Source organism: Pteronotus mesoamericanus, unplaced genomic scaffold (genome assembly GCF_021234165.1).
Source record: "Pteronotus mesoamericanus isolate MK-2021 breed Mesoamerican mustached bat unplaced genomic scaffold, CSHL_Meso_final contig_291, whole genome shotgun sequence".
NCBI lineage: Eukaryota > Metazoa > Chordata > Mammalia > Chiroptera > Mormoopidae > Pteronotus > Pteronotus mesoamericanus.
In genome coordinates this window covers 8,605,963-8,633,277 of record NW_026555124.1, presented here as the reverse complement: position 1 = coordinate 8,633,277, position 27,315 = coordinate 8,605,963, and the positions used below count along the sequence as shown (strand labels likewise).

The window sequence follows — 27,315 nt, the reverse complement described above, 5'->3', positions numbered from 1 at the left end:
AAGCTCTCAGGAGCAAAAGAGCCAGAAAATGAGGCTGGAGTCATGAGTAATTGAGGTTAGTGGCTCTCACATCAGGTGGAAAGGAGAGTCAAGGCACAGATATCTCAGTGCCTCCTGATTATATTAGGAGTTATTGAAGCGTTTTAGACAAGTGGAAGCCACGAGTCAGTGCATGTGCTCATGTACATTGTGTGCATGTGTGGTGCATGCATGTGTGCACATGTGTGTGTTTTATCTCTCTAATGTGGGTACAATAGATGGGAGAAGGTTTGGACTAAGGTGGTTACAACACAAATAAAAAAAAAAAAAGAGCAAGATAACTATGCAGATACAACCTGCAGGGTTTACTGATGATGTAGAGGACGATGGAAAGGAGGGGAATGATGAGGTAGGGCTTCCAGGTTTGAGTAACTGCATACATCGTGAACTGTCCAGTGAAGGACACATTCAGTAACATAAATAGGCATACAAAACACACAATTCCACATTTTTGACATGCTAAGTGATAAGTTGAAACCCAAGGCTGCCCCCCTTAGGGATCGCAAATATTTTGTAGAACACTTTCTCATTTAAGTCCTAAAAAATCCCCCCTTTTGAGGGTTTCTTTGCTGGTAACTACTGTCCCCATGATCATAGCTGAGGGTCAGACATTCCTACGAATAGCCTGAGTAAGGACTGTCTTGTGTTCAACAGATACTTGACTTTATATTTATAATAATTTATTTTTTTTGCACGGAGAGTCTCTAGTACTTTGCTTTTCAGAAACTTTCCTGTTCAGTGATCCCTGATTTTTTGTAAAACCTCATGAGAAATCCCTATTGCTTTCCTGATTCACAAATGACTTCAAATGGCCACTAGAATGTTTGAAAAAAATTTCATCCTAAACTTAAACCTCAATGGCAAGTTTCCATTGTCATCTTTGGAAACCATTTCTAGCAATATAAATTGAGGCTGTTTTTTTTTTTTTTTATTATGGCTTGTTGGTTTTAATGAAATCTTTGACAAAACACTATCCTACAAATCACCCTGATGAAAACTCACCAAGTAGAGGTAGATTAATTACTATGGAAAAAAATTAACTCTGAGCAACAAGATGCTGGGAGTTGGGGAAAAGAAAGAGGTGGGATGGAGTATTGGGAGAAAAATGCATAATTTAGGTGAATCATCAATCTTGACTTGGCTCATATTCCCATATCATATTTATGCTCTGAGAAAGAGCATGTTGGTTTCCACAACTGTAAAAAAATGTATATATGTCAACTCCTATAGAGCAGAGGGTAGAATCTAATTTCGCTCTAAGGTTTTTGCAATTTTGAGAAAGAGTAAATAGCAGGCTAGGCAAGAGTTGGTGGGATTTAGGGGTACTGCATACCAGCACCCTGCCTTTGGCAAGGTTCAGGAACTCGGGCAGAATTGGTGAGGTAAATGGAGGGAGACTGAGCCCCGCCTTTGGGCTGCAGGAGTCAGCAAAGACCCTTTGCCCATTTAGAACTGAAGCAGCTGTGTTCTTGCAACTCAAACAATCTAACAGACAAAAAACACACAGAGGCTCTTTTCTCAGCTTTGGTAATAATGACATTTCAAAGAAGCCTAAGGCACTTAGATCTTAACTGCTCATTTCTACCCATCTTGAGAAAATCCAAATTGTTCAAGCCATTCATCTTCTGCCCCTGACTAAAAGTAGCTGAACTTCAGCTTAGGCTTTGGCCAAAGCTCTGCAAAAATCCTACCTTCCTTCCCTAGGTCCACACAATTCCATGCTTGGCAATTTGGAATAAAGGCTTCTGCTCCTGGTTCTCTGGTTGGTTTTCTTCTTCAGAGAATTAAATGCCCTATCATTGCAGTGGTTTGTTAGTGCCAATCCATGGACCAGCTGCATGAGACTTCTCTAAAAAGATTTTTAAGGAAAAAAAAAATAGTTGCGCTCCTCCCAGACTCCTGTGGTGTCAGGCTAAGAATTGGTCCTTTTAATGCTTCAGATGATTCTGAAACAAAATAAAGCTGAGCCCTCATGTAGAAAATAAATTTTGAAAAGCCAGGAAGGAATAATGAAATAAGATACAAAGAGATAAGTTGGCAGTTTGCTTCATTTGAACCCAGGGATAATTCTCTAAAAAGTCAAAATGTCATACATGATGTTTCCACAGCGATGGAATTGACTGATCTCTGATTATGGGAACTCCCCCTGGATGAATGTAAAACAGACACTTATTCCACTGTACAAGGACCATCTTTGCCTTGTACTAAAATAATTAACATGATGATGTTCTCTGAAGAAGAAAAAGGAGCTAATATCCCAGCAGGTTATGTGCTTGAAGTTATTTTCAACAGAGAGAGTCAAGACCTACCAATTCCTCTTTCATTTGGTTTCCCCTATATTCTCTGGGGTAGATTTTTATATGGCTCACCTTAGTTAGGAATCTACAAACCAGGGATTGAACTTGACATCCTTAAAATTTAATGATAAAATGATAAATGATAAAAATGATCTTTTATAGTTTATAAGGAAAAAGCAGTTCACCTGACAAAATTCCAGCATATTTATCAGTTTCTTTGTTTCTTACACAAGGGAGGATCCAAAACACCTGGAATTATCTTCTGGAGGGAGGGCCCCACGTAGTGCAGGCTTCCCCTGCTAGGTGAGTGTTTTAGGAACGCATCTGTATCAGTGTATCAGCTCGCACTGTTATGAGAAACTCCGTTTGGCTTTAGTGAGGTTTTTTTTAAGACTCTCTCAATCCATTTGCCCATTTTGTGATGGGTGATTTAGGAGCACACTTGTCTACACCGTGCTGAGTGTTCAGCAGTTTTTGACCCAAAATGGCTTGCCTCTGTACCCCACCTTCCCTATTCATCCAATCTTGCCCAAAGTGTTTTTGTTTCCCTGGATGAAAAGAGTACTCAAAGGGAAATATTTTGCTGATATAGAAGAGGTGAAACAAAAAATGGCAGAATCACTAAAAGGCAACAAAATTGACAAGTTGAAAGCCATTTTTGAGAAGTGGAAAAAATATCTCAATAGATGTATTGCATCAAATGGAGAGAACTTTGAAGTGACTTCAGTTTAAACATATAAGAAAAAATACAGACTTTTTAATAAATAAATTCCCTTTTAGGGGGAAGAGAACTTTGAAGTGACTTCAGTTTAAACATATAAGAAAAAATACAGACTTTTTTATAAATAAATTCCCTTTTGGGGGGTTCCCCCTTATATGTTTTGGTGATGAAGAGCTGCAAGTTCTATTTTAAAATAGCATGGATTCTCCCAAAAGCTCTCATAGTAAGAGAAAATGACAGATTGTGGTCAGCAGATTATTTTATTAAATTGATATGTAAAAAAAAAAAAAAAAAAAACAAAAAGGAAAAAAAAAAAAAAAAAAAAAAAAAAAAAAAAAAAAAAAAAAAAAAAAAAAAAAAAAAAAAAAAAAAAAGAAAGGGGGGGGGGGGGGGGGGGGGAGATTGTTGTAGATTTCTTTAAACTCCATTTTCCCGAGATCACTGCTTATAGAATCAAGGATTCCTGTTTCGATACTTCTGAGTTAACTCTATGTTATAGTTTAGCTGATACTTTATTTTCCTTAAGTAAATCACTTTTTACTTTAAGCTTGACTAAAAATCTTCATTGGTAACTGTAAAAAAAAAGGGGGGGGTCCCTCAATCCTCACCACTTCTCCATCTCCTCCCCACACTTCAGACAAGAAGACTGAGCTCAGAGATGACTTGCTGCTATTCATCACTAAAATACATTAGAACAAAGACACTGAACAGAGATTGGCATACAAACAATGACCTCAATATTTTATGAGACACTAAGATATTTATTAAGCCACAAAATTAAAATATTTTATAACTATATCTTCTTGAATTATTAAATAAATGAAAACATGATATGAAGAGTTGCTCATTTGAGAGAAAAAAATTTAACATGCAGCTTATTAAATAATATTTTTGCTGAAAATTGATACTAAATTTATGGACTTTGGTCTTAGAGAAGATTTTATAAATTTGACCCTAAAAGCAAGGGAAGTAAGGGCAAAAAAAAAAAAAAAAATGAACGGGATTATGTCAAACTAAGAAGCTTCTGCTCAGTTATATAAGCTGTCAACAAAAACAGAAAGGCAACCAATTGAATGGGAAAAGATATTTGTAAACGATAGCTCTGATAAGGAGTTAATATCCAAAATATATAAAGAACTAATACAACTCAACACCAATGCACAAACAATCTAATTAAAAATGGGTAGAATACCTGAACAGATACTGCTCCCAAGAAGACATACAGGTGGCCAACAGATACATGAAAAGATGTTCAACTTTACTAGCTATTATTTTGATATGTAGTATCAAAACTACAGTGAGATACCACCTCATTCTTGTTAGAATGGCTGTTCTCAACAAGATAAGTCATAACAAGTGTTAGAAAGGTTGTGGAGAAAAAGGGACTATCATTCACTGCTAGTGGGAATATAAATTCGTATAGCTGCTATGGAAAAGAGTATGGAGGTTTTCCAAAAAATTAAGAATAGAGCCACCATGTGACCCAGCAAAGTCACCTGCAGAAATGGGAAAGTCTAAAGCATCAGAAAAAGAGAAGGCGATTGGGGACAGTTGGATTTACCTGTCATGGCTTGTTGGTCATCCACCGTTAACTTTAAACTTTTTCCTCGACGAACCACACGCACTGTGTGCCATTCATTATCATTGAGGTTATAGCCGGCAAAAAGGGTCTCGGGACCTTTGCCTGTAGAATATGCCAAACAGTCATTATGGACACTCAGAATCAGTCAAGCAAATGAACCTCACAGAGAGTGAGAGAAAGAGACAAAGAAAAGGGGAAAGCTAGGGAGTCGGAGGAGAGAAGAGAAATGTGAAAGAGGGGAGAGAAAGGAGAGAGAGAAGAGAAGAGAAGAGAAGAGAAGAGAAGAGAAGAGAAGAGAAGAGAAGAGAAGAGAAGAGAAGAGAAGAGAAGAGAAGGGAAGGGAAGAGAAGAGGACTGGCTGGATCAATTTTCAAGCTCATTAGAGTCATAGCAAGCAAGGAAAATGACAAGTTAACAGACATTTTGGTGTGACACTTGAAGGAGAATCTTTAACATTACACATTGATCTAAGACAAGTGAGTGAACCTGTTGTCATAAATAGGCACAGCCAATATAGCACTGGGAAGCCTCCCATATTTACACACACTGTTCCCCCGCAAAGAGTTCCCTGATTTTTGCAGCTATCACTTTCTTGCTAACAGAGCAGCTAGCAATCATGTGACCTCCGACTTCAGGAGAGACCTGACTGCAGATCATTCACTAACCATCTTCAGTGAGTGGCCCCCTGGATTAGACTCTGGAGAGGAGGCTGCTCTGGGTGCTATGTTCTGTGAGGGTGGTTCTTCACTCTGACTTCATGTACCCCCAATGTCCACCACGTTTTTAAATTTATGAAATGTTGTGTCTAAAAACTAACTCCAGTGCAGGCACAGAAAATGAGTGTAGGTAAAAGTATCGACCCTTAAAAAAAGGGAAGAAAACAGAAGTCACAGACAAAAAAAGGGCCAACCGGTGAGTGGGAAAGGGAATAAGTGATATTAAAAAGCAGTACAGGGAAGGAATTCCTGGGTAAGGACCAAAGGAAAGAGGGCAAGACATATAACCAGAAAGGTAGCTGCCAGTGAATCCATGGTGGTTTAAATTCTGTAGATAAATGAATTTAAATTGGCTTAGAACAGAAAGACTACCTCAGAAAGTTGTGTAAAATTATTGAAAGGACAAAGTTAGATAAATGTCCTCCTTCCACTTAGAAACAAAGCAAGGGAACACAGCTTTTTAGTATAGCTAGAAAAAAATTTTATAGGAAAATAAGCATTTCTACTAATCTGACATTATGATTCACTGAGAAAAATAATGCAAAGTTTTTAAAGATACATTATTTGGTGATAGATTTCAGTTTTTTTAAGTGATGGAATTTACTAGTACATTAAAATAATGAAATACATGACATCATTGAGCTTAATGACTCTCAGCTGATTCAGGATCGGGATTTGCTTCACAATTTCTTCAACTAAATTCTGTAAGCAAAACCAATCAATGTCCAAAGAGCATAGGAGGATATACCAAAACGCCAAGAAGGAGGGAAAATAAAAGAGGAATCGCATAGAAGAAACCTCAGTAGTCAGTCCGACAAGAGCTCATTCACCGTTTGCTTTCAGCACTGCAGACTATTCACCCAGCTCCCTGATTTCTCTCCTAGGATGTTACTGATGAAACGTGTTCTATATTCCTTGGTTAGGGTTTTTCTGGAGCTTAAAACGAGCCAGTGACATACGCTAAATTTTGCGGGATGAACTGATTCTTGTCTTTAAATAAGGCCATCCTGAAGGTTAGAAATCATCTCCTGTTGCTTCTTTAGAAAAGTTAAATTCATCCTGGTAGAACAGTTTTAAGAGATTTATCACTAAATAGAGAAACTTGATAGTTCACCAACTACAAAAATGCTTTGAGACCAAATGTTGAAAGCAAGTTCCAGGATCAAAGGAACTCTTTCTAGTTTCAATAGCGAAGAAAGAAGTGTTTAATAACTCCGCAGAATCTTAGCACCCTACTGGCAACAAGGGTCATTCCTAGTTTTGATCTTTGAAAAGAGAATATATCATTTTAAAGCTATTTTTATAGGGGAGATCTTTTTTCCCCCTCAGAAATGTGTGCTTTTGAAGCAGCTTCACTCCTGTTCTCTTAATTTTAAAAGTATTTTGTCCAGGAAAAAAAAAGCATAAGGGTGATATCATCATTATACCCCATTCTGGGCTTGATCTTGCAGTAAAGTCATAATGCTTAATCTATGAAACAACTATTTCCATAACAACAGGCACAAAATCCAATTAAAAATAACCCTTTGGTTCATAAAAATCTCTGTGGGCCAACTTCAATCTCCTTTCTTGCATTATTAAAAACATGAAGAGATTGATTTTGGAAGACAAGGCTTTTAAAAATGCACTTAATATTCTTAGTTCAAAACAACATTATCTATGCAACATGAAGTGTAATAAAGAGTACACCGGGCAGGGAGGAAAGAACTTTGTTGGCTATTCTTGATTCGCTACTAAGAAAAAAATTGGGGGCTGGGAAATGCTTATTATGTTCCAGGCACTTTACCCGTTACCATACGTCATCTTTACATTATTATCATTTTACAGATGTGGAACTGAAAACCTAGAAAACTAAAACTACTTGTCTCAAGGTCATACTGCTAAAGTGTGTTGGAAAAGTCTTCCGTCCCAGATTGACCTGATCACAATCTGTGTACTTTCCCTGGAATTATCCTGCCTCCCAGCTATGTGGCCTTTGGCTCGTAACTTAAAATTTTGATTTCCCTATATCTGAATGAAGGGGGTAGAAAATTTGCCCCTTGTCATGACTGCCAGCTTGCTCTATAGAAGTATGAGAATGATGGGAAACATTACATACCTTCTGTATAAGTCCTGGTGGAAAAACAACCCTAAAGATACACTGTACCTCTACCAAGGAATACTGAAATGGCTGGTATTACAGACACAATGTAGAGAAAGTGCCATCAGTTTGGGGCATGATCCAGTCAAAACTGGCAATCTGCTGAAAGAGTCAGCTTCTGGTGGTCTCAGCGTCCCCACTTATAAAGTAAGGAGATGATCTAGCTGATCTTTACAGTGCCTTTGAGTCCTCACATTCTCATACATTTAAAACACATGGGACTGGTAAAGAAAGGCACTTAACTTTTGAAATTATGAGACTGAGAATCATTTGTACTCTCATCTAGATTTCAATGGCAAAATTATAGTCACTCAAGCCATTAATAGTCTGGATTCCTTTTGAGATTTCGTTTCCCTTTGGGGATATTGGTAGTATGTCTTTCTCCAAGCATTAACGTGAATGTGATGGGCCAAATGTTCATATGTTGAAATGCTAATCCCTAAAGTGATGGTATTAGGGGGTGAGGCCTTTGTGAGGTAATTAGGTTTAAGGGAGGAGCCCCCATGATGAAATTAGTGCCTCTATTAGTAAAGAAAGAGACATTGGCACTCTTTCTCTCCACCATGTGAGGATATAAAAACAAAGCAGCCACCTTCAAGCCAGGATGAGAACTCTCACCAATAACCAAAACTGCCCGCAGCTTGATCTTGGATTTGTAAGCTCCCAGAACTATGAAAAAATAAATACCTATGGTTTAAGCTACCCAGTCCATCGTATTTTGTTACAGCAGCCCAAGAGGACTAAGAAAGTGAGCAATGTTTTAAAGATTTTTAGGGGACATTTATAGCATTGTTTCTATTTTAAAGATAATCATGCTGTGTGTTTTATAGGGAGTTACAACTTCTATGTAACTTTACACTTGATTATTACTATGATCTATTATATAAGCCATAGAAAAATTGTTTTTCCTGTTTTGAGTTTAACAAGCTGATTTAGAAAGGCTGAGTATATTATTATAAGTCTCAGAGGCAGTAAGACGTGAAATTAAGATTGATCTTGGGGTTTTCCTTCTCCTTTCCACAGCCCCCCAAATAATACGCAGATAGTAAAAGTATAATGCAACTGGCCCTGGCTCAGTGGACTGAACACAGGCCTGTGGACCAAAGGGTCACTGGTTTAATTCCCAGTCAGGGCACATGCCTAGGTTGCGGGCCAGGTCCCCAGTAAGTAACCGCACATTGATGGTTCTCTCTCTCCTTCCCTTTCCCCTCTCTCTAAAAATATGCACTTGAATAAAACCTTTTAAAAAAGTATAATGCAACGGAATGCCCCACAGGGAATATTTTCCAGACTAGATCAAAATTCAGCTCTATAGGCTAATGTTATTCAAAGAATTTTAGAATAGAAAGGGCAAGAGAGGTATAAAAATTCACTGAGCCATCTACAAACAAAAGACCTGAAGTACAAAATGGTTAGATGATGCTCCTATGGTCATAAGTAGTTAATAGTGGAGTCCAGGTATCCCACTGTCAATCTGCTGCCCGTTATGTTACACTGAACATAAGTGAACTTTTCAAAGAAAATCAGGACCTGAGTCTATGGTTTGGTCCATGACACTACTTGCACAGCGTCAAAGTTGAAGACCAAGCAAGAATAAATAGGGCTTAGTAAATGCATCAATTGTTTCAAAAGTTAAAGCCTTGGTATAAGTGTCCTCTGGTCAGTGGTACTCACTGGATTTTTTTAATAAACTAAAATTTATTAACTACAGAGAGAAGCAGACACAATAAATTTCAGATTTCCTTAATTTAGTTCAAGGTGTCTTTTTTAAACTAACCTATTTATGAATTCCAGGTGGCTCTAAGATTTTGCCCCTAAGAGGGGTCAGAGATAACCCCAACTTAAAGCATATGACAGAGAGGAAGGGATGGCAGGGAGTGAGAAATTACCAGTTAGATAAACAAATTCTTCTGTGAAATCTATTAGTCTTACAGAGCATCGATTTTACCATTAAGAGATACACTTAAAAGATGGTAGCTGTTTTTTTTGCCAAATTAGTAACCATATTTGCTAAATACTTTTCATCTCCATTTTCATTACAGCATCAGATGGTGGTGAATATTGGATTTTGTTCCTGTATGCCATTACCTTAGTCACCTTAAGCAAGTCATTTATCTTCCCTGTTTCTCATATTTTTATCTGTAAAATGAGGATGCTGGAAAAGAGCATATCCTCTCTTAAAGCCAACTTTAAATTGTCATTCTTAAAAGGACCAGAACGACTCTGTACTATTTTCCCATCTTGTGGCTACATGAAAGAATGCAGTATTAAAGTGAAGTTCTCTAAATTTATAAAATGTTCAATATTATAATTTTTATTGGTAATTTCATTTTTGTTTTGACATGGGTAGGCAGAGAGCAGAGAGAACTTTAAGAATATTTTAGATCAATTAATAAATTCAAATGAAACCAATTGGACAATATTGAAATGTTTTTAAAAATGTGTTTATTAATTTATGTAGTCAAATTTCAAAGGAGAAAACTGTTTTCTCCTCTTGGTATCCCGCATACAATGTAGCACCAAATAATCAATGAGTGCTCAGACAGGAGCAGGAAATATACCCTTCGGTGTACCATGATATGCCCCTGCTTTAGGGACAGGCTCACCTAGTAAACAAAATCACTGATCAGAGGGCTGTGCGGCAAAACAATGAAATCATCTTTAAGAACCCTGTCTCTTAGCTGTGGTAAATCATTCTTTAGCCTGGTCAAATAATCAGATCAGGTCGGGCAGTGTTGGAGACTTGGACTCAGTGTCTGCCTAAATTTCCCTTACTCAGAACAAATATAGTTGTACAATGTGAAAATCCAGGAGCTAAATGGGGTCAGTGGTTTTATTATTCTTTTCAAAGCAGTGGAGTTCTCCCTCCCCTGTAATCTTGAATAAGGAATATAAAAATCATGTCCAGGAAGAGGTGCTCCACTGTTAAAAACGCGAGCTGGCTGACTGGGCCCCCAGCATCCTCCAGACCCCCTGGGTTCCACACAGAACTCCAGGGTGCTCATTGCTCTCCTTGGAAAAGGATGATTTGCTTTTTCAGATAATTCCAGCACAAGCTTTTAGGAATATCTTTTGCAAGTAACCTTTTGCTTTTAAAATTAGATTTGATTTACAAAAAAAAAAATTGTAGTTTATGAATTAAAACTCAATTTTACCAGGACTTCATTTATTATGTATAACAAGGTCCAGAGGTATTCAAAACTACCATTTTTTGCCTGTCTGCATTGTCAGCCCTCTAGCCTGCATTCTCACCATACCCTTAATTACAAAGTCCAAATTCATAGTCTCCTGACGATTCTGTAGGCCGTTTCCTCTTATATCATGTGAATTATGAAACAGATTGCTTTCCTTATTTCCATCCACTAGGAAACCAAGATATAGGATGTGCACACAATTGTAGCAACTCAATTCTTTTCTTTCCTTTAGAAAATTTTTTTTTATATACTGGCTTACCTCTCCAATTATTCAAAACTACTTTTGTTAACCACTTTAAATTCTATTTAAAAGTATTAAGCATAAATTGATAAGTGAATTTATTTAATGAAGAAAAGGATATCTTCCAAGTGATGTACAAATAATAAAACTGTATCATTTTACAGATAACTTCATGGGAGGTTAGTTGATATATATATATATATATCACATATGTGTGTGTATGTATGTGTGTGTGTGTGTGCGCGTATCCCCAAAAAGACTAAACAAGCCTTTATTTACCAATTTCAGGTTTGTTTGCAAATGTATTTTAAATTCATTTTCATATTCTGGAACAAGTTTTATTTATATACACATATGTATAATTGGAACCAAAATTACATATTACAAGATGCATATAATACTAACTTTGGATCCTTTATGGAAGAAAGCCTTGTATGCAAATGTATTGTGAACTACTTATACTGGGTTTTGAATGTGGAAAAAAATAGTAAAGAAGAATAGAAAAGACTAAAATAAAGCTAAGAAATCTATGAAGCAATGTGATCAAAGATGTCTAGAGGACTGAAATGACAACTGTTTCTGGAACTGAAAGATAGACGTAGCTTGAGAAAATCTAACCTCTACCAATTATCCTTTGATTTTTAAAACAGTTAGACTGAGAGTCACAAAGCTGAAACTCATTGCATACCCTTTTGGTAACTCTCTCTCTCTACTGTTATATTTTAAAGATGTTTAATACATAAATGGACCATCTGTATCAAGTGTCTTATCTCTTAGTATAATCCAAACCAATTGGTTCTAAACTTCCTTTCCATTGTCTTAAACATCAAATATAAGTAATTTCTTATTTGTAACTCTATCTAGTTTTATGAGTGGTTAATAAACCTTTGATTGAGCATGAGGATTTTGATGGGTGCTTCTGCAAAGCCATATTCTACCATTCTGCACAGATGACAGGTTGGAATCCATTTAGTTTGCCTTCTAGAAATGATCCATTTATTATCTCCATTTTATTAAGAACAGGTTGTGTCTTTTTAATCAGTTATCTGACTAAAGATGAGCATCATATGAGAGTAGATTCTAAAATGTCCATAGTTATGCTATACATTTTTTAAAAAAGATTAGCATTGCCTTATACATATAAATTAATTCTATATTTATACATGATGATTGAATGTTTTTTAGATCGTTAAACTTCCTATAACATCCAGTAATTGAGTTACACATTCTAGTGCCATAGCATCTTAAACTTATGAAATGTTAAAATGGAACGGTCCATGTTGCATCTGTTGTTTATCCCATTTAACTACTCATTCATTCTGGGTTATGTGGCACCCATCCTATTAACTTAGTTTAACAATTATTTCATGCCAAACACTGATCTCAGCATTGGGAATGACCCAGCTTAGATTCTCAAGGTGTTTAAATTCTAATAAACCCTGGGTCAAAACATTTTTTTTTTCCTGCAATGGGCCAGATAGTAAATATATTTGGCTTTGCAATTACTCAGCCTTGCTATTGTAGTGCATAAGCAGCCATCGACTATATGGAAACAAATGGGTGGGTCTGTGTTTCAATAGAACTTTAAACAGGCAATCAGCCTGTGGGCTGTAGCTTTCAGACCCCCATAAGATACACATACATAAATAGACAATTTCAGTTTCCCTTTCCCATACACTTTTCTACTGAGTATAAAGGAATAAATAATGGAAAAATATTCAAGAACTTGAGTCAGGAGACCTGAGTTTTAGATTCAATGCTGCCATTAAATAAGCATAAACTTAATTATGCTTATCTAGTCTAATTCTTTTATGGGGCTTGTTCTGAGTTTTCTTACCTGTAAAAACAGTAACAACAACAAAAACTGAAAGCAATTTAAGAAGGCTTTAAATGGCCTAAGCTAATTGCAAAGTCACTCCACTTCTAAAATCTAGTTACCTTTCCAATTTTAGAATCATGGCTTTTTAAAAAATGGATAATATTTGTGTGTATATATAAAATTAGGTTTACTCATATCTGTAAGAACTTTCCCTGGCACTAAGAAGTTTTATCTGACAGTTGATCTTGAGCACAATTGCCTCTCCTGGGAAGTTGGAAACAGCCTGTCATTGTGACAATAACAGAAAGAGAGAAAAGCCACAGAAACAGAAGCAAAAGCAACCCCTACTTGATGCCTGAGTCATGGTTCCTGGCAGCCACACTTCCTACCTGCAAATGACAAGAGGTCGTGCTTCTCAGGTGGCAATTATGACACCTGCAGTCTGCCATTACTTTTCCAGTTTTAAAACAGTTACTTTAAAAAATATTATCGCCTCTGCTTAAAAAAAAGTGGAAAGTAACTAGATGTTTCAATTTTATTTCTGTCAATTTCTAGCTAATGAACTGGGAATAAAATTCTTTTGTTTTTATTTTTCACGAGTCAACTAGGGCATTTAATGACAAATTAAAATTAGACACATGTAAATGGCACTTTCAGATTCTTCTTTTTCTAGGCACTAACATTAGGAAGGGAAGGACAGACTGAATAATCTGAGAGCCCAATGTGAAGTGAAAGAAAGAATTTCAGGACAGTGACAGCAAGCCTTAATTCAAGCACAGGTCCTTCTAAGCACGAGGTCCTGGGTGACCATACAAGTTGCAAGTTGGTGAAGCCTGCCCTGATTAGGTTTATAAACTATATGGTTATTTATTTTTAAAGTTTCCTTTAATTAGCTTTGTATTCAAGAATGTGCAGACAAGGCTAGAGGCAAAACACCTCATTTTTCCACGGAAAAGGTGCAGTTGAGTCACCTTCCTCATGCTGCCTGCACTCACTGACGAGGCCTCTGGGGCATCAGAGAAGCTGTCTAGGAGCTGTCTTGCTAGCTGGGCCCACTGCCAATCATGACCTGGGTTTGGTGACAGACCAATCACCCTAACAACCTTGAAGCTGAGCTACGGGCCAGCCATGTAACTCCTCCCTCTTCTCTGTCCATCCTCAGCTCCCCTCAATTAAGCTGTGGATACATCCTTGAGAATTATTCAGAATGGCTTTATAAAGAACTATTCACCTTTTCTGCACAAGCAAAAAACTATTAACAGAGTCTAAGGACAGGCAAATTTCTCTATATTAAAAAATATTACAAATGACCCTTCCCAATTAAAAAGTACTTTGAGGAAAATAGTAGAAAGTCACAACATTAAGCTTAAGGAGATGTTTGGTTTTCAAAATGAAAAGGCATTTGATAAACTTTTAAAATCCACTGGAGAAATGGAATCATATGCTAGTTAATTATACCATATTTGTTTTGCTTGGATTGCTATTTAAATCTTTCCTATCTTTGTTTTTTAAGCTTTCTAAAATGTGTATATCCTGGTCCACTGCATGTGTCTGTACTCACAGACTGGGTTTTTATCCAGTTTCTACAAGGTACTAGCTGTGTGACCTTGGGTACACTAAGTGCTTGGGGTCTCAAATACTCTTATCTGTAAAATAATCTAATGATAGAAATGTTTTACAATGTAAATTTAATGCATTTTAATCACTTAAAACAATGACTGAAATGTGGTAATCCCTCAGTCATAGGAATAATAATAGTAACTATTATTATAGTATTACATTGCCATCGTCTTCCCCACAGTGGGTTTAAAACCTCCTAGAAAATATTCCATGTCTTATAGTTCAGTGCCTGGAACATAACAGCCATTCACCAAATATTTTTTGATTGGGTATATTCATTTAGATTTTGTTAGATTGTTTTTATGGTAGATGAAGAAAATCTCTTGATATTTAATTAACCCAAATAATTAATGAAAAGTAATTCCATTAACTTTTAATGCCTACATTCGCAAAGAAGTGTTAATAAATAGAAAGCTTCATCCTTTGTTTTCATATTTGGCAGCGTAGAACCTGGTTAGTCATACAGGTGGAGAACTTGGGTAACTTAGTTATCTGGCCAATTGTTTTGACAGCTGTTTTTTTGTTCAGTTCCCTTGAAAACAAATTTAATGATGTGTTGAGCCCCAGAGAGTTATATGACCTAAGGCCAGTAGTCAGTAACTTCCAAATGCAAAGTAAATAGTTGGCTTAGAATTTGGGGGATCCAAGACTTAATGAGTATTTACTTATAAGAAATCATGGATCTTGCCTCCAAAAAGGTTTGACCTTGGAGAGCTGCAAGAAATACCCCTCAGAGACTCCTCTGCTATTTTCCTAATTCACACCAACCCCATTCTATTATATACAAAATAAATTTCAGAATATGTAGCTGCATCACCTCCTGCTTCATAGCTGGCTCACTATCATAGTTCTAGGCAAATATATAAACAAAGTTTAAATCTTCTACTAAGAAACACTTAGTCTCTATAGCTTTGACATTGATTGTACCCATTTATGACAGACCAGGATAAATATCTCTGATGCAAATAATTTTAAATGTGAAAAACATACATTTTAAGAAATAAAATTTACCTTTTAAGAATATAATTATATTTACAACACAGTAAAATGAACACAAATTATATAAATATATTGCTACAAGAATGTTTTAAAATAGCTGTCTCTAAAACTAATCTGGCTTGACTGGCAAGTATAGGAAAAAGCATAATAAAATAAACCTTATATAATGAAAGGAAAAATTTGGACTGTGACTTTATTTTAAGGAAAAAAGTTCATTTCCAAGAAATGCTTATCACATAATTATAGGATAGCTTGCAGGGATAAAATGAAGTAGTAAACAATCAATGTGCTTTTAAGTAAGCATTACAAGCTGAAAATGTATTCAAAGTTAGTGTAACATGAAAAGAAAAAATATATTGATTTACGTTGATACTTATTTAATATATCTTCTGTAAAACGCAATACCAAGTTGTCTGAATGGGAAAGAGGAAAGAAAAAGCATATAGGTGCTGAGCATTTGGAAACTTACAATTATTGTATCTGACATTTTATAAACAAAGCTATGATCACAGTCACAAAGGCAAAGATTATTTAATTAAATATATCATTTGTCACCTGAATACACTATTGTAATAGTTATAGAATTTCTTTTTATGAAAAGTTTAAGAAGATTGTATATTTTTGCATAAATATATTTGTGTAACTCAAAAAACAATGGCTGAACTAGCGTTTTATTTTCCACTTCTTTGTTAGTGTAAGTGCATCTGAATATCATTAATTTTAAGAATGAATTTGCAAAATTCAGCTGTCCCTCAATATATTGGGAGTATTTCTTGTATAAACCTTCTCCAAAAATAACCACATCAGAAAAAAATAAATCTAAGTTCTGGCTTTGTTAAGCCATTTGTTCTCTTCCTTTTTTTAAGTTATTTGTTCTCTTCCTTTTTTTTTTCCCCACTGAGAAATCATTATAATGCCTGAAAATCTATTTCTCAGTTTTTGTTGTAACACTATGAACCTATTTCTTTTAAAGAAAACACATTCTAAGAGCTATGATAAGGAATATTTTGTCTTTAGAAGGACTGAACTGCAGCATTTCATTTATTTTGATTTTTTTTTCTTTCTTTCATTAGTTACTGCCCCAGAGAAGGCTATGAACAAAAAATACATGATAATTTATTCATCTATCATGTAAAAATTAGAATAAAAATTTTTCCAATGAAATTCTCCTTTATTTTGAATTTTAATATTGTAGTAACAGATAGTGCTAACTAAGTTGGTTTCCTTTATCATTAGTTTATTTATCAGGTTGTGTGCTGTGATTTTTTTTGATCATTTATTTTAGTAATTGGAAAAATATGGGTATCACTTCTTTGCTTCAAGTTGTCTTTGAATCAGTCTTCCAAAAGGAATGACTTGCTTCAGTATGCAGGAAATATTCTGCAAAGGTGCTTTCCCAACTATATCAATGGATATTAGCAATTAAATCCCATGCCAAATTAACTTGGTTAATCTGAGGAGCCAGTGCTTGGCAGTTCCTTGGAACTAGCTGGTCTACCAGCTGCTTGAAGTAATAAGTGATGGTTTTCCTGGTTCAACTTCCTACGGTAAAACTATGTTAGACTTCCACGTAGTGGCTAACAGTTAATGACAGTAACTTACACCAACACACCTAGTATCTTTCATTTATGAGCATTCCAATCTGGTTTACTTCTCAAAATCTTGCTTACAGATGTTTCCAAACAGTTCTGTTTGACTGCTCTGATATCACTGATGAATTATGATAGAACTTACCTTTGTACATATATGCTTCTTCCCTATTTTATCTTTATTCAGCTGGCTCACTGACCTGGATCTACATGTTATAGTCACATGCTGGACATACGCTTACAACATGTTGTTAAAATAAAAGCACATGTTGCAAAATATTTGCACACCATGACCCTGCATTTTTAAAGAAACACATATTCAGAATGTGTCATATATTAAGTATGGAATATGCAAAATACTATGTTATAAGAGCATTTAAGATAGTACTATATTCTTTGAGGACTGAAATGGTAGCTATTATATTTTCTGTTTCCTCTAGCTTCTGAATAATATATATTACTCTAACTAGGAACCAAATGCTTTAAAACAGACTCATTCTGACTACTCTTTAGGTCAAAATTAGTGGGGAATTTAGTACCCAATTTAAAATGTACCTATTGTAATACAAATAGATAATGTAGTATAGACCTAGAGTGTCCTAAATAGTGGTAGATTTGGTTTCAACTATATCCTAACAGAGCATTTGCTTTTATTCACTTTTGATTGCTTATTTTAGATTGTTGAGTAGAGGAAAAAGTTATTGTAGAAAATTTAAAATATATATATGATGAACAACAAACAAAAAATAAATTTAAAATTAGTCACAATTTCATTACCAGGTTTTATAAACATTTTAAAGAAACATTATAGAAAAGCAATTTTGCTACTGTAGCTCCTTGTCAACTTTAGAATTATAACAAAAAATGGGAAATCCTGATTATTTCATCACTCACTCCTTATTCATTAAACTAGTTTTACTTAATGGAGGAGTTTAAATAATTTATCAGTTACCAAAATATTATTTTTGAAAAGGTAAAGCTTCTCAGTTGATTTATAGCACTAAATCTTCAGACAAAATAATTTAACTTATAAATGAAAGATCAATTAAAACACTTTAGGAATCTCATCATCTATAATGTCACTTTCAGAATTCTTATATGTGATTATTATTATTATCATGTTGCTAAATCATTATTATGTTCTACATCCATTTTTGTCTACCTGTTTTGACACAACTAGGTGAATACGTGTGCATTCTAAGGAAATATTTGCACAACGTCTTAGATAATTTCTTTTTAATTTTCTTTTACTGGACACTTTCCGAATGCATAAAAATCAGTACCAGTGACTCTGTCATGCCATAATAATGTGTTAGTTCTATAATACTTAGGTGTTAGTTTTCACTTGCATAAACTATTTCCTTTGCACATAGTGAAATGTAAACATTTCAGGATTCTTCAGATTTCCTAATAGTACATAACTGTTTACATTGAAATTTCCTGATTTCCAAAATGGGCTGATTTTTCCATGTATCTGTCAATTTAACAAGTAAATTCCATGGGCTCCCTACATTCTTCACGTGTGAATTTAAAAAGAGAATTGATAAACTTTATCTTAAATACTATATTTCCAAAGAAAGTTTAACTAGAATAATCATCTATAGAAAAAGACAATTAACTTTGAAATGTATTTCAATAGCACTAGGCATAAAATATTTCAAGTTTGTATTTAGATGGGTCACCTGGGAAGGGCAATGGCAGGGAGGAGGATTCTCATGAGTGTATGAATGATGCATTCAAAGACCAAATAACAACAAGTAATCCAAGCACAGTAAAGATAACAGGAACTTAAATACTCTTAGAATTTATTACTTTACCTTTGAGGGAAACAAGTTTTCCTAATGTACTTCTTATCCATCTTGCTCTTTGCTCCCGTTGGTAACAAGTGAAAGAAATGGAGAAGAGCTCTGAGCACACTGAACATTTCAATTTCCAAATTCTTTGACGATTCCCTGCATTTCCCCTCCTGAATTAAAGAGACTGGCCCACTTTACTTACACACCATACGTTAGCCATTAATATGTTGAAGAAATTGCAATCCATACGAGTATTTTACAGCTAAAGCAAAAACACTTTTTAATCAGACAACCTAGAGAGAAGATGCTTGTGTGGAAAACCTGTTGCTCCTACATACCTTGAGGGAAGTATATTGTGTGTCCCCCCTGTTCTGGTCACTGTGGTCACCAGCCCCCGAAACTAAATGTCAATCAATGACATATGAGGTGGCATGATTTGAAATTTCTGCTCAACAGAACAAGGAAAAGTAATGAATCCACTAATTCTCTGTCTAAGGGAGTTTGAATACATAACATATATGGGTTCAATAGTTAGTACAGCAGCAGCAAAAAAGCCAAAATACATGCAAAGGAAAAAGCAGTGAATAGAAATGATGAAGTAGAGGACACCAGGAGCAGGAGACATGAAAAAACAGAAGCTGTAAGCAGTGCTACTCCCGGCCCATAAATTAATGAACAAAGAAGGAAAAGAAACTCAAGACTATGAGGAAAGTCGTGGATGTTTAGAAACCAGCTTTTTCTAATAAAGCAGCAAACAAAAACATCTGACCAACAGGCTGAGCTCTTTTTCATTTGAAGGGATTCGGTTGTGCGAAAGAAACAGTCCTTTTCACAAAAACCAAGGGAATCTCAAGTTCAAAATATTTCTTCTGAAACTTTGTAGGTTTTTCTGACAATATCTACCTAGGTCATTATTATAATGCCCATTTTCAACAATGAGAGAGAATTGTATGAACTGGGTCAACATTAATCTGGAATTTTGCATTACTGTGAGCACAGCACTTTGCAATAGCAATAAGAAAGTGCTGCAGTTACAAATTAATAACTGAGCCTGACTTCAAGACGGATTCTTAACCTGCACAAAAGAGTAATCTTCTAAAACATTGCAGCATTTTATATTTGCATATAAGCAATGAACAGATTGATTATTCACTAAAATAGACCCTAAGTCTTCTACTTATCAAGCCCTCATATTATGATTTGCCCAATCTATGTAGCCATTTAAATGCACAAGGAAAAACTGTACTTTTCTTTATAATTCTCAAAAATTCTAAATGTGGATAATGCAAGTGGGCTCCCCTTAAATTTTATTCCAATTTTGATGTTTTTCTAAAGACTTATTATTATGTGCCAATTCCCTTTGCCTGTTTAAGCTATGTGACTTTACCAGAAATCTCTGGTTTTTATATTTTATATACAATTTCTCAGATTTTGGCTAAAAATCACTGTTTATTAACTGCCCTTTCCTTTTCTTAGGATATACTTTCAGCTTAAAACAAAAACAAAAAATGACAGTAACAAAGAAACAAAGACAGCAACTCATGCCCTAGGCAGATAAACTGCACCAGTCGCTGAGGGGCAGTGAGTGACAGAATTCTGCAAATCAAGTGATTGACTGGTGTGTGGGGGCAGAGGCAGAAGGCTCCGTTTCAGCGCTCTGCTCTGAGGCCCTGGGCCGCTGCTCTAAACTGAACATTTGCTTCATGTTAACAAGGGTCAACCCTCAGAAATTTCCTCATCTCTCTCTAAGCAGCCTGCCAAGTGGCAGCCCGATCACAGCAATCTAATATGGCTTAAGTGCCACTGGTTGACCTTTTGCAATCTTTTATTGCTTTCCATTTTTAGCTATATAACAAACTGGTGAGAACTAATATCCAGTTGATCTTTTCTTCCTGGTAATAAAATGATAATACAAAGATATTATTACCCACTTTAGACATCCATCATGGTACATTTTCCAATAACATATTACTGGGAGCATTTCTTCATTATATCCCAGTTAAATATGAGGTTAAGTACTTTTCCCTCCAATGCTTTAACACAGAATTCAAAATAAAAGGAGATAATCTGCAGCCCTTGATACTGTCCACATTAATGCCATCCGCTATTTTATTGTCTCTGTATCTTAGATAAACCATTTTCTGTGAGAGGCCAAAAATAGTTGGAACATCTGCCAAGCAAAATATTGTTTCAATTCCAGGGAGTTTTTGTTCTTTTTTAAAAATAAGAGAAAAGAGAACAGGAGAAAACAGCATTGGCAATGGAGAAGTAGAAAGGGTAAATCTTGGTAGGAAGAAAGAGCAGGAGAGAAGAAAAAGAGACACATGTAAAGGCATAAAGAAAACAAAAATAATGCAAACAAGGAAAACAAGCATTAGAGATCATGAATTTATTAAAACCCATTTTTATACGGATGCAGAGGTGGCTTCAAGCCTTCCTGCAGGCAGTAAGCACATCCTGTAAATTATGTCACTGATTTGAAAAGACAAAACAAAAAAGAAAAAAAAACTATCTAAACTAAATCTTCCCTTGCATCCACTACATATGTAAAGTAATTATTTATATGATAATTAGGACTCACCTATAGTTGACAGGAGCAAGGTTAGTTTTCAAATTTTCAGTGCATTTAAACTTTCAAAGATTATAGCGCTAACAATTTTAAAAGTTACTAGAAAAAGGGAGAGAAAAAATGGAACTATTGAAACATGCAATATACCATGATAAAGACCAGATTTTCAGAAAAAAAAACTATAAAAACATGGCCTCATAAGTTTGGATTTATTGTCAGGAAGTTTTGGGCATTGAATTGAGATGGTCATGGTCGCACCAGCTCCGAATGACTAAGGCGTCAGGCTGTGTACTTTGGTGGGCAGAATGAATGCCGAATAAGACCAATGGCCAGTAAGACCCTATTAATAATGCATTTGAGAAAATTTTACAAGGAGCAGAAATTTTCTTTTGCATTCTTTGTAACCTTTAAAAGACTTCTGAAAGCAATTAATGTTATGGAGTAGGAAAAAGACTGTCAAACATTCACCTTTTCATGCAAATAATTCATGTGTTGGTCATAAAAGTACTTATACACTGTGACCTGGGTTTTCTTGGTAATACGTTGTTAATGAATAGTTTGTGTCCCCATATATTTCTATAATAATGATTTATACAAAATACTCTACAACATGTATTGTTTTGTTAATTCAAATAATTTTTCTTCTTTATGTCAAAATAATGTGACTTAAGGTCCTTTCCCATCTACCTTTATTGATATACCGCTCACTGTCCAGAAAAGAAATTTTATACATTAAAAGATGATGGTTCTTTTAGCAATTTCCATATAAGTTTACTTTATGATGGTTGTTTTCCACATCATAATTAAGGAGTTGATTAAGGAGGCAAGAGCAATCTGACTGCCCTTTTATTCTTATCCTCTATAGAGGAGAATGGGGAACCCTAGATAATACATCTCTCTGCTCCCCTCGTAGTTCACAAATCTGCAAACACTGACCTCAATCTAATTCCAATTTGCAGATAACAAATATATTTTAGCAGTGATATAAGCTAATGGACATCAAAGAACTGAGATTGGCCTGGGACTGTGTGCGGGGACCTTCTGTTTGTAATCTGAAAGATCAAAGCGTGCGTTTTGACAATGACATGACCACTATTCACAAAGATGGTTCTTTTTAGAAAAAGCAGCTTCTCTACACATAAAAATAAGCTTTTGATTTTTAAATGGAAACATGCTATCTCCCTCCACTTAAAAACCCTTGACAGTGTTTCCTATAAGGGGGAAATCTTGGCAACAAAGAATTTGACAGAGATGGTCTTTGGAATTCAAATCTACCCTTTCTCAAAAGAATCTTAACAAAAGGCTGTGCCCCAGCCTGTCCACAGCATCTAAACTTCTGACATAGGAAGGGCTGAAAAAGAAACATATCTGCCATCTCTTATCATCACACAGGTCTAATGCATACAGCTAGACCTTTCTTCCTCACCTACTACCTATTCTTCAATAGCAAAGATTGGACCGTCTGATACCATATGTCATTTCTTTTGCATATCAGGTAGCATTTGCTGTAAACTGGGGGGTTGGCGGCGGTACGGAGGAGATGAGGGAGGAAGGCACCATTATAGGAAAAAGAGCATTTCGGAACAAGCATAGAGAAATTTGGGAAGGTTTTCATTAAAATTTAATCATTTAAACTAATTTTCAGTGCGAGATAACCTTTTATATTATAGTTTCTGTATTTCCATTGGAAATATTCTTAGAAGACATCAGTTAAGGTACTTCATATTGATCTCACAGTATAGTTGTTATCTTAGGTATGGTATAAATTTTAGAGATGGTGGCGGTATATGGCTGTGATTTAAAAAACATACATTCATCTCAGTTTCATACACACTTAACTCAAAGGGCAGAAATGTAATAAATTATTAACCTACAAGTTGTACTGCAGTAGATATATTTTTTATTTTTATGGGATAGAAAATGCACTCCAGGCAGAAACTTCTGCTTATTTAGCTACTGTGAGTTCAATTTGCATCATTAGATATGTAAATTCTTCCCGCTCCTCAGAGTTGAGTAATAACAGGAATGTCTGGTAGGACTTAGGGTTCTTGCTAAATCTGCCATGATTTCCCAGATAGAGCAGAGATAAAGGAAATAAAAATGTTACCTGGTCATTGAATGTTCTTTCCAGGGGCTGCTGTCAACTTAAGGCATTTGCAGTTCTATCCGAGGTGCGCACCAAAAGCTCACAATCATTCGCTCAATTAAAGTAACTTAAATGTAACACATGCTCCTCAAAAGGAGGGAATTCTACTAACCAGCAAAAAATTTTGTTCCTGAAGATATTATTCTGTGCAATATTGTCAGAAAAAATGACTGCTGAATATCAGACTCTCATAAGCCAAATGGTTGTCTAGTAGTTAGATTACAAACATATATTTCAAAAATGTATATATGTAGCTGGAGAACACAGAAGTTCATTTCATTGCGTTAGTTTCCATCAAATACTAGAGTTTACATAGCTAGATTTTGTAAATTTAAGAATTCACGCTTATTGTAAGAGTGCATGAAGAAGTCTAAGAAGAAATATTTTTCTCACATGGGTTTCCTGAGACTCAGGAAGAATCAAGAATATCTATAGCTAGTGTAAGACTCAAACCTGGCCTTGGAAACTATTTTGTGAATTGCAACTTTGCCTGCCTCTTGTGTCCCAGGGCTGAAGGCAAGCTCAATCATGGTCTGCAAAGTCTGTGTTCCTTTTCAGAAAGTGTGGAAGAGAAGGAGAGATGGGCTTTAAGAGGAGTTGTTGTATACTTGAAAAATCCTACTGATACTTGTGTGGGAGTTTTGACAGGTTATTTTAGGAACTATTCTGTTTGAGATGATTTTTAATGTTTTACATGGTAGTTTACCAATTTAATTTTTCTGAAGTCATGGTTCAGTTACCATTTTATTGCTATGATTAGAAAGACACACTTTTTGCTACTTTTAACTGAATATTAAAATATTTAAAGACAAATCCGAGTTATAAGAAGCACAGTGTTTGAAATAGTATATATTTCATTAGATAAAGCTTCTCAATTTGTAAACTTAAGATCACCATCTTTTCCTCAGAGGATGGATGGATTACTGCCACTTGAAAACACAGCAAGTGGTTTGGGGAGTAGACTCCACAAACTCACATTCAGCATTTTCCAAGGATATAAATTTGTTTTTTTACTGATTATGACAAGGAGAGTTTAGAAACTTGTTAGAACCATTTTATGGAAAGAGTTAACGACTCTGTTATCATTGGAGGAGATTCCTCAATGTGGTCAGCAAAACCTGGAAAAGAACAATCTAAATATTTATGTAAAGAAATAAAATGCATTTACTCTTAAGATAAGGCTACAACTCAAAATAAAATCACAGTCCTTATATCCTTTCAGGTCCTCTAGTCCACAATCAAATAAAACTCAGTCCATGCATCTTTTCTGACTCATTATTTGACATGCATATCACAGATTTGAAGGGTTTTAGTTATTTTTGCAAATATATGATTAGGATGTAAAAATTCATCATGTAAATACTCTTACTGAACAAGAAAAACTTCTTTAGACAAGTTATTTTCTGTGTGTGTGTATATATATATATCTTGGAAAAATGCATTTTCTATGTAAAGCTCATTGAATCTAAAAGGATTTAATACTAACTCTCAAAATTAAAGGAATTACACATTTTTATGTATTTGAGTTAAGTGATAAAAGCTACTTGTAAGGAAAGGGAAAAAAGAGTCACAGTATGTTCTCCAAATTTGGTCATGAAAAGAACTATAGGAGGCCAAGATCTGGCAAAATATAAATGCTATTTCCCTTACCCAAAGGTCCATGGAGGCATTTGTACCTCATCTTAAAAAATATTGGTCACCTCTTTGACAGTTAGAGGTAGGAACTGTAGTGGTTAAATCTTCAACTAGATAGATTTCAAAATGAATTTTTACAACCCAGATGATGGACTGGTATACTTCAAAAGTGAATTCATGAGTTTTATAAACACGTTTCTCTCTCTCTTTTTTTCTCTTGACTATCTTACATCATAATGGAGAAATAACATTTTAAAAATTTTGAATAGGCACTTACTGGAATTACAGTTAATCCTGATACAATCTAGATGGGGAAGAATAGATGAAAAATGAAAATTTATCCTTCAAGGTAATAGCTGCAGACATCCAATAAAATCACAGTCCACCCTTCCGGGGACAGACACATGCAAATATGGCCACTCCATATCATTTATTCTTTACATAGCTCTAGAACCCAGATTCATTGTTATAAAACTTCACCATTGGAAACAACAATATAAGATTTTTAAAAATGGCCAGTTCAAACAAAGCTACATGGTGACAAATCTAAGTGAAATAAAGAATTGTTAACTGTCAAAGATGCTTGGCTTAGACTGACTGCAACTTTCTCCCCATCTGTGAAAGAACATATCATTGTTTTCACCATAATTAAAAAGTGCTCCGTCACAATGGGGTACAGTTGCAAGCTCAGCTAGGCTCAGACATCTTGGACCTCCAAAATCTAAGATCCCACAAAGGCCAACAGAAAGAATCCTTTAGAATCGTGGTGGTCAATGGAGAGCAAGTTGAAATTATTCTCACCTCACCCTAATGTTTTGTTTGGTTTTGTGTGGGCAAATAGGTAACAGCCCAATGGTGGCTCGATTCCATGCCTTATCTTAATTGGAGGAGGAAAGAAACACTGCTATGTTTCTTTTAGAAATTCTAGTGGGTAAGGAGTAGTGTCATTCTTCAGAACACACGTCTATGCCTCTCTTCCAGGCTAACAATGTTATCTCTATGCAGTAAATGTCATGGTTAACACTGCTTTTGATTTTCCTTTTCTTATACTTGCTTCTTATATAAAAGCAGATTCTCTAAGAACAGAATGAAATAAATAACACAGGCTGTGATTAGAAGGGTCATATTTAAAGGACTATGTGGGATGTTTTATGTTTATTTTATGTTTAGATAAATATTTGTTGCTTTCGGTTGTAGTATTTAATGCCTTTGGGGAACATAAATAAATATAAACCTAGATTCTGTTTCCATATAGCTGAGTTTGTCATGTGTCGTCAACCGCATCAGAAAAGTGGTTGCAAACAGCCAAGGACCAGCACCTACACAACTCTTTCCACAGAATGCTTTGCTGTTGTACAATTCCCATGAGTGTTTATGCTTCGGCTAGCAGCCCCCTACTGAAATTAGGCAGTTTTGATTGGCTGTAGTAACCTATCACTGTCACTAGAGGGAACTCTAACAGAACAGTAAACAAGTGCTGTACGTTAGGTAACCTTAAAAAAACACTCTTATCGTTAACTTAATTTAACAAATATTAAGAGGATGTAATTGTATGCAATAAGCTATCCATGAAATACCTTTATATTTTATGAGCTACCATTCTGCCCAGCACAATTAGAAAATGTAGGTGAGCTTTCTACAAATGCCTTACCTCATCACATTTTACTACTCTTTTTTTCTAAAATAGTTTCAAAATTTTCTCTGTTTATTTGTTTTTTCTACTTATTAATTTTTGTGTGTGTTTCTCACTTCCAGGAAATACAGTAAAACCTCATTAATTTGTACTCCTCTTGGAGTTAATGGTGATATTGAAATTTATTGGGCAGATTATTAAAACCATTCAGTATGAGCACAGATCACTTGAAAAAAACAAAACAAAACAAAACAAATAAACAAGTTGTGAAAGGCCAAGATTAGGGAAAAAACCAAGTCCAAGTACTTTACTATAAATTGATGATACAACTTGCATGAAACAATGTGCTAATTATGGACAATTCTTATCCTGCTATGAAAATCAAGCTAGTAAGACCTTCCCTTAAGAGAATTTTTTCAGCCATTAATTTGTGTTTTTAAATGCAATTGAAGACAAAACTGCTTAATTTTGGTTAATTCTACAATGCAGACATTTTCATAATCAGCCTGCCCTTCCCCCATGTTTCATGTAGGTCGTTGAGGTTTTACTGTAGTGATTCTTTCTTAATTTCTAACTAAG

General features: G+C 35.2%; 1 protein-coding gene across 6 annotated transcripts in view; it reads right to left on the bottom strand.

The window, feature by feature from the left end:
• The window catches only part of NRXN1 (neurexin 1), a 1,065,318-nt gene that overhangs the window by 558,423 nt on the left and 479,580 nt on the right, over positions 1 to 27,315 (bottom strand). For 4 of the 6 annotated variants that reach the window (XM_054575454.1, XM_054575455.1, XM_054575456.1 and 1 more), the window contains 2 exons: positions 25,381 to 25,407; positions 4,619 to 4,741 (listed from right to left, as the gene is read on the bottom strand). In XM_054575454.1, coding sequence (XP_054431429.1) covers positions 4,619 to 4,741; positions 25,381 to 25,407 — 150 coding nt within the window. The remainder of the gene's footprint in view (positions 1 to 4,618; positions 4,742 to 25,380; positions 25,408 to 27,315) is intronic. The other 2 variants (XM_054575458.1, XM_054575464.1) reach the window with 1 other exon arrangement.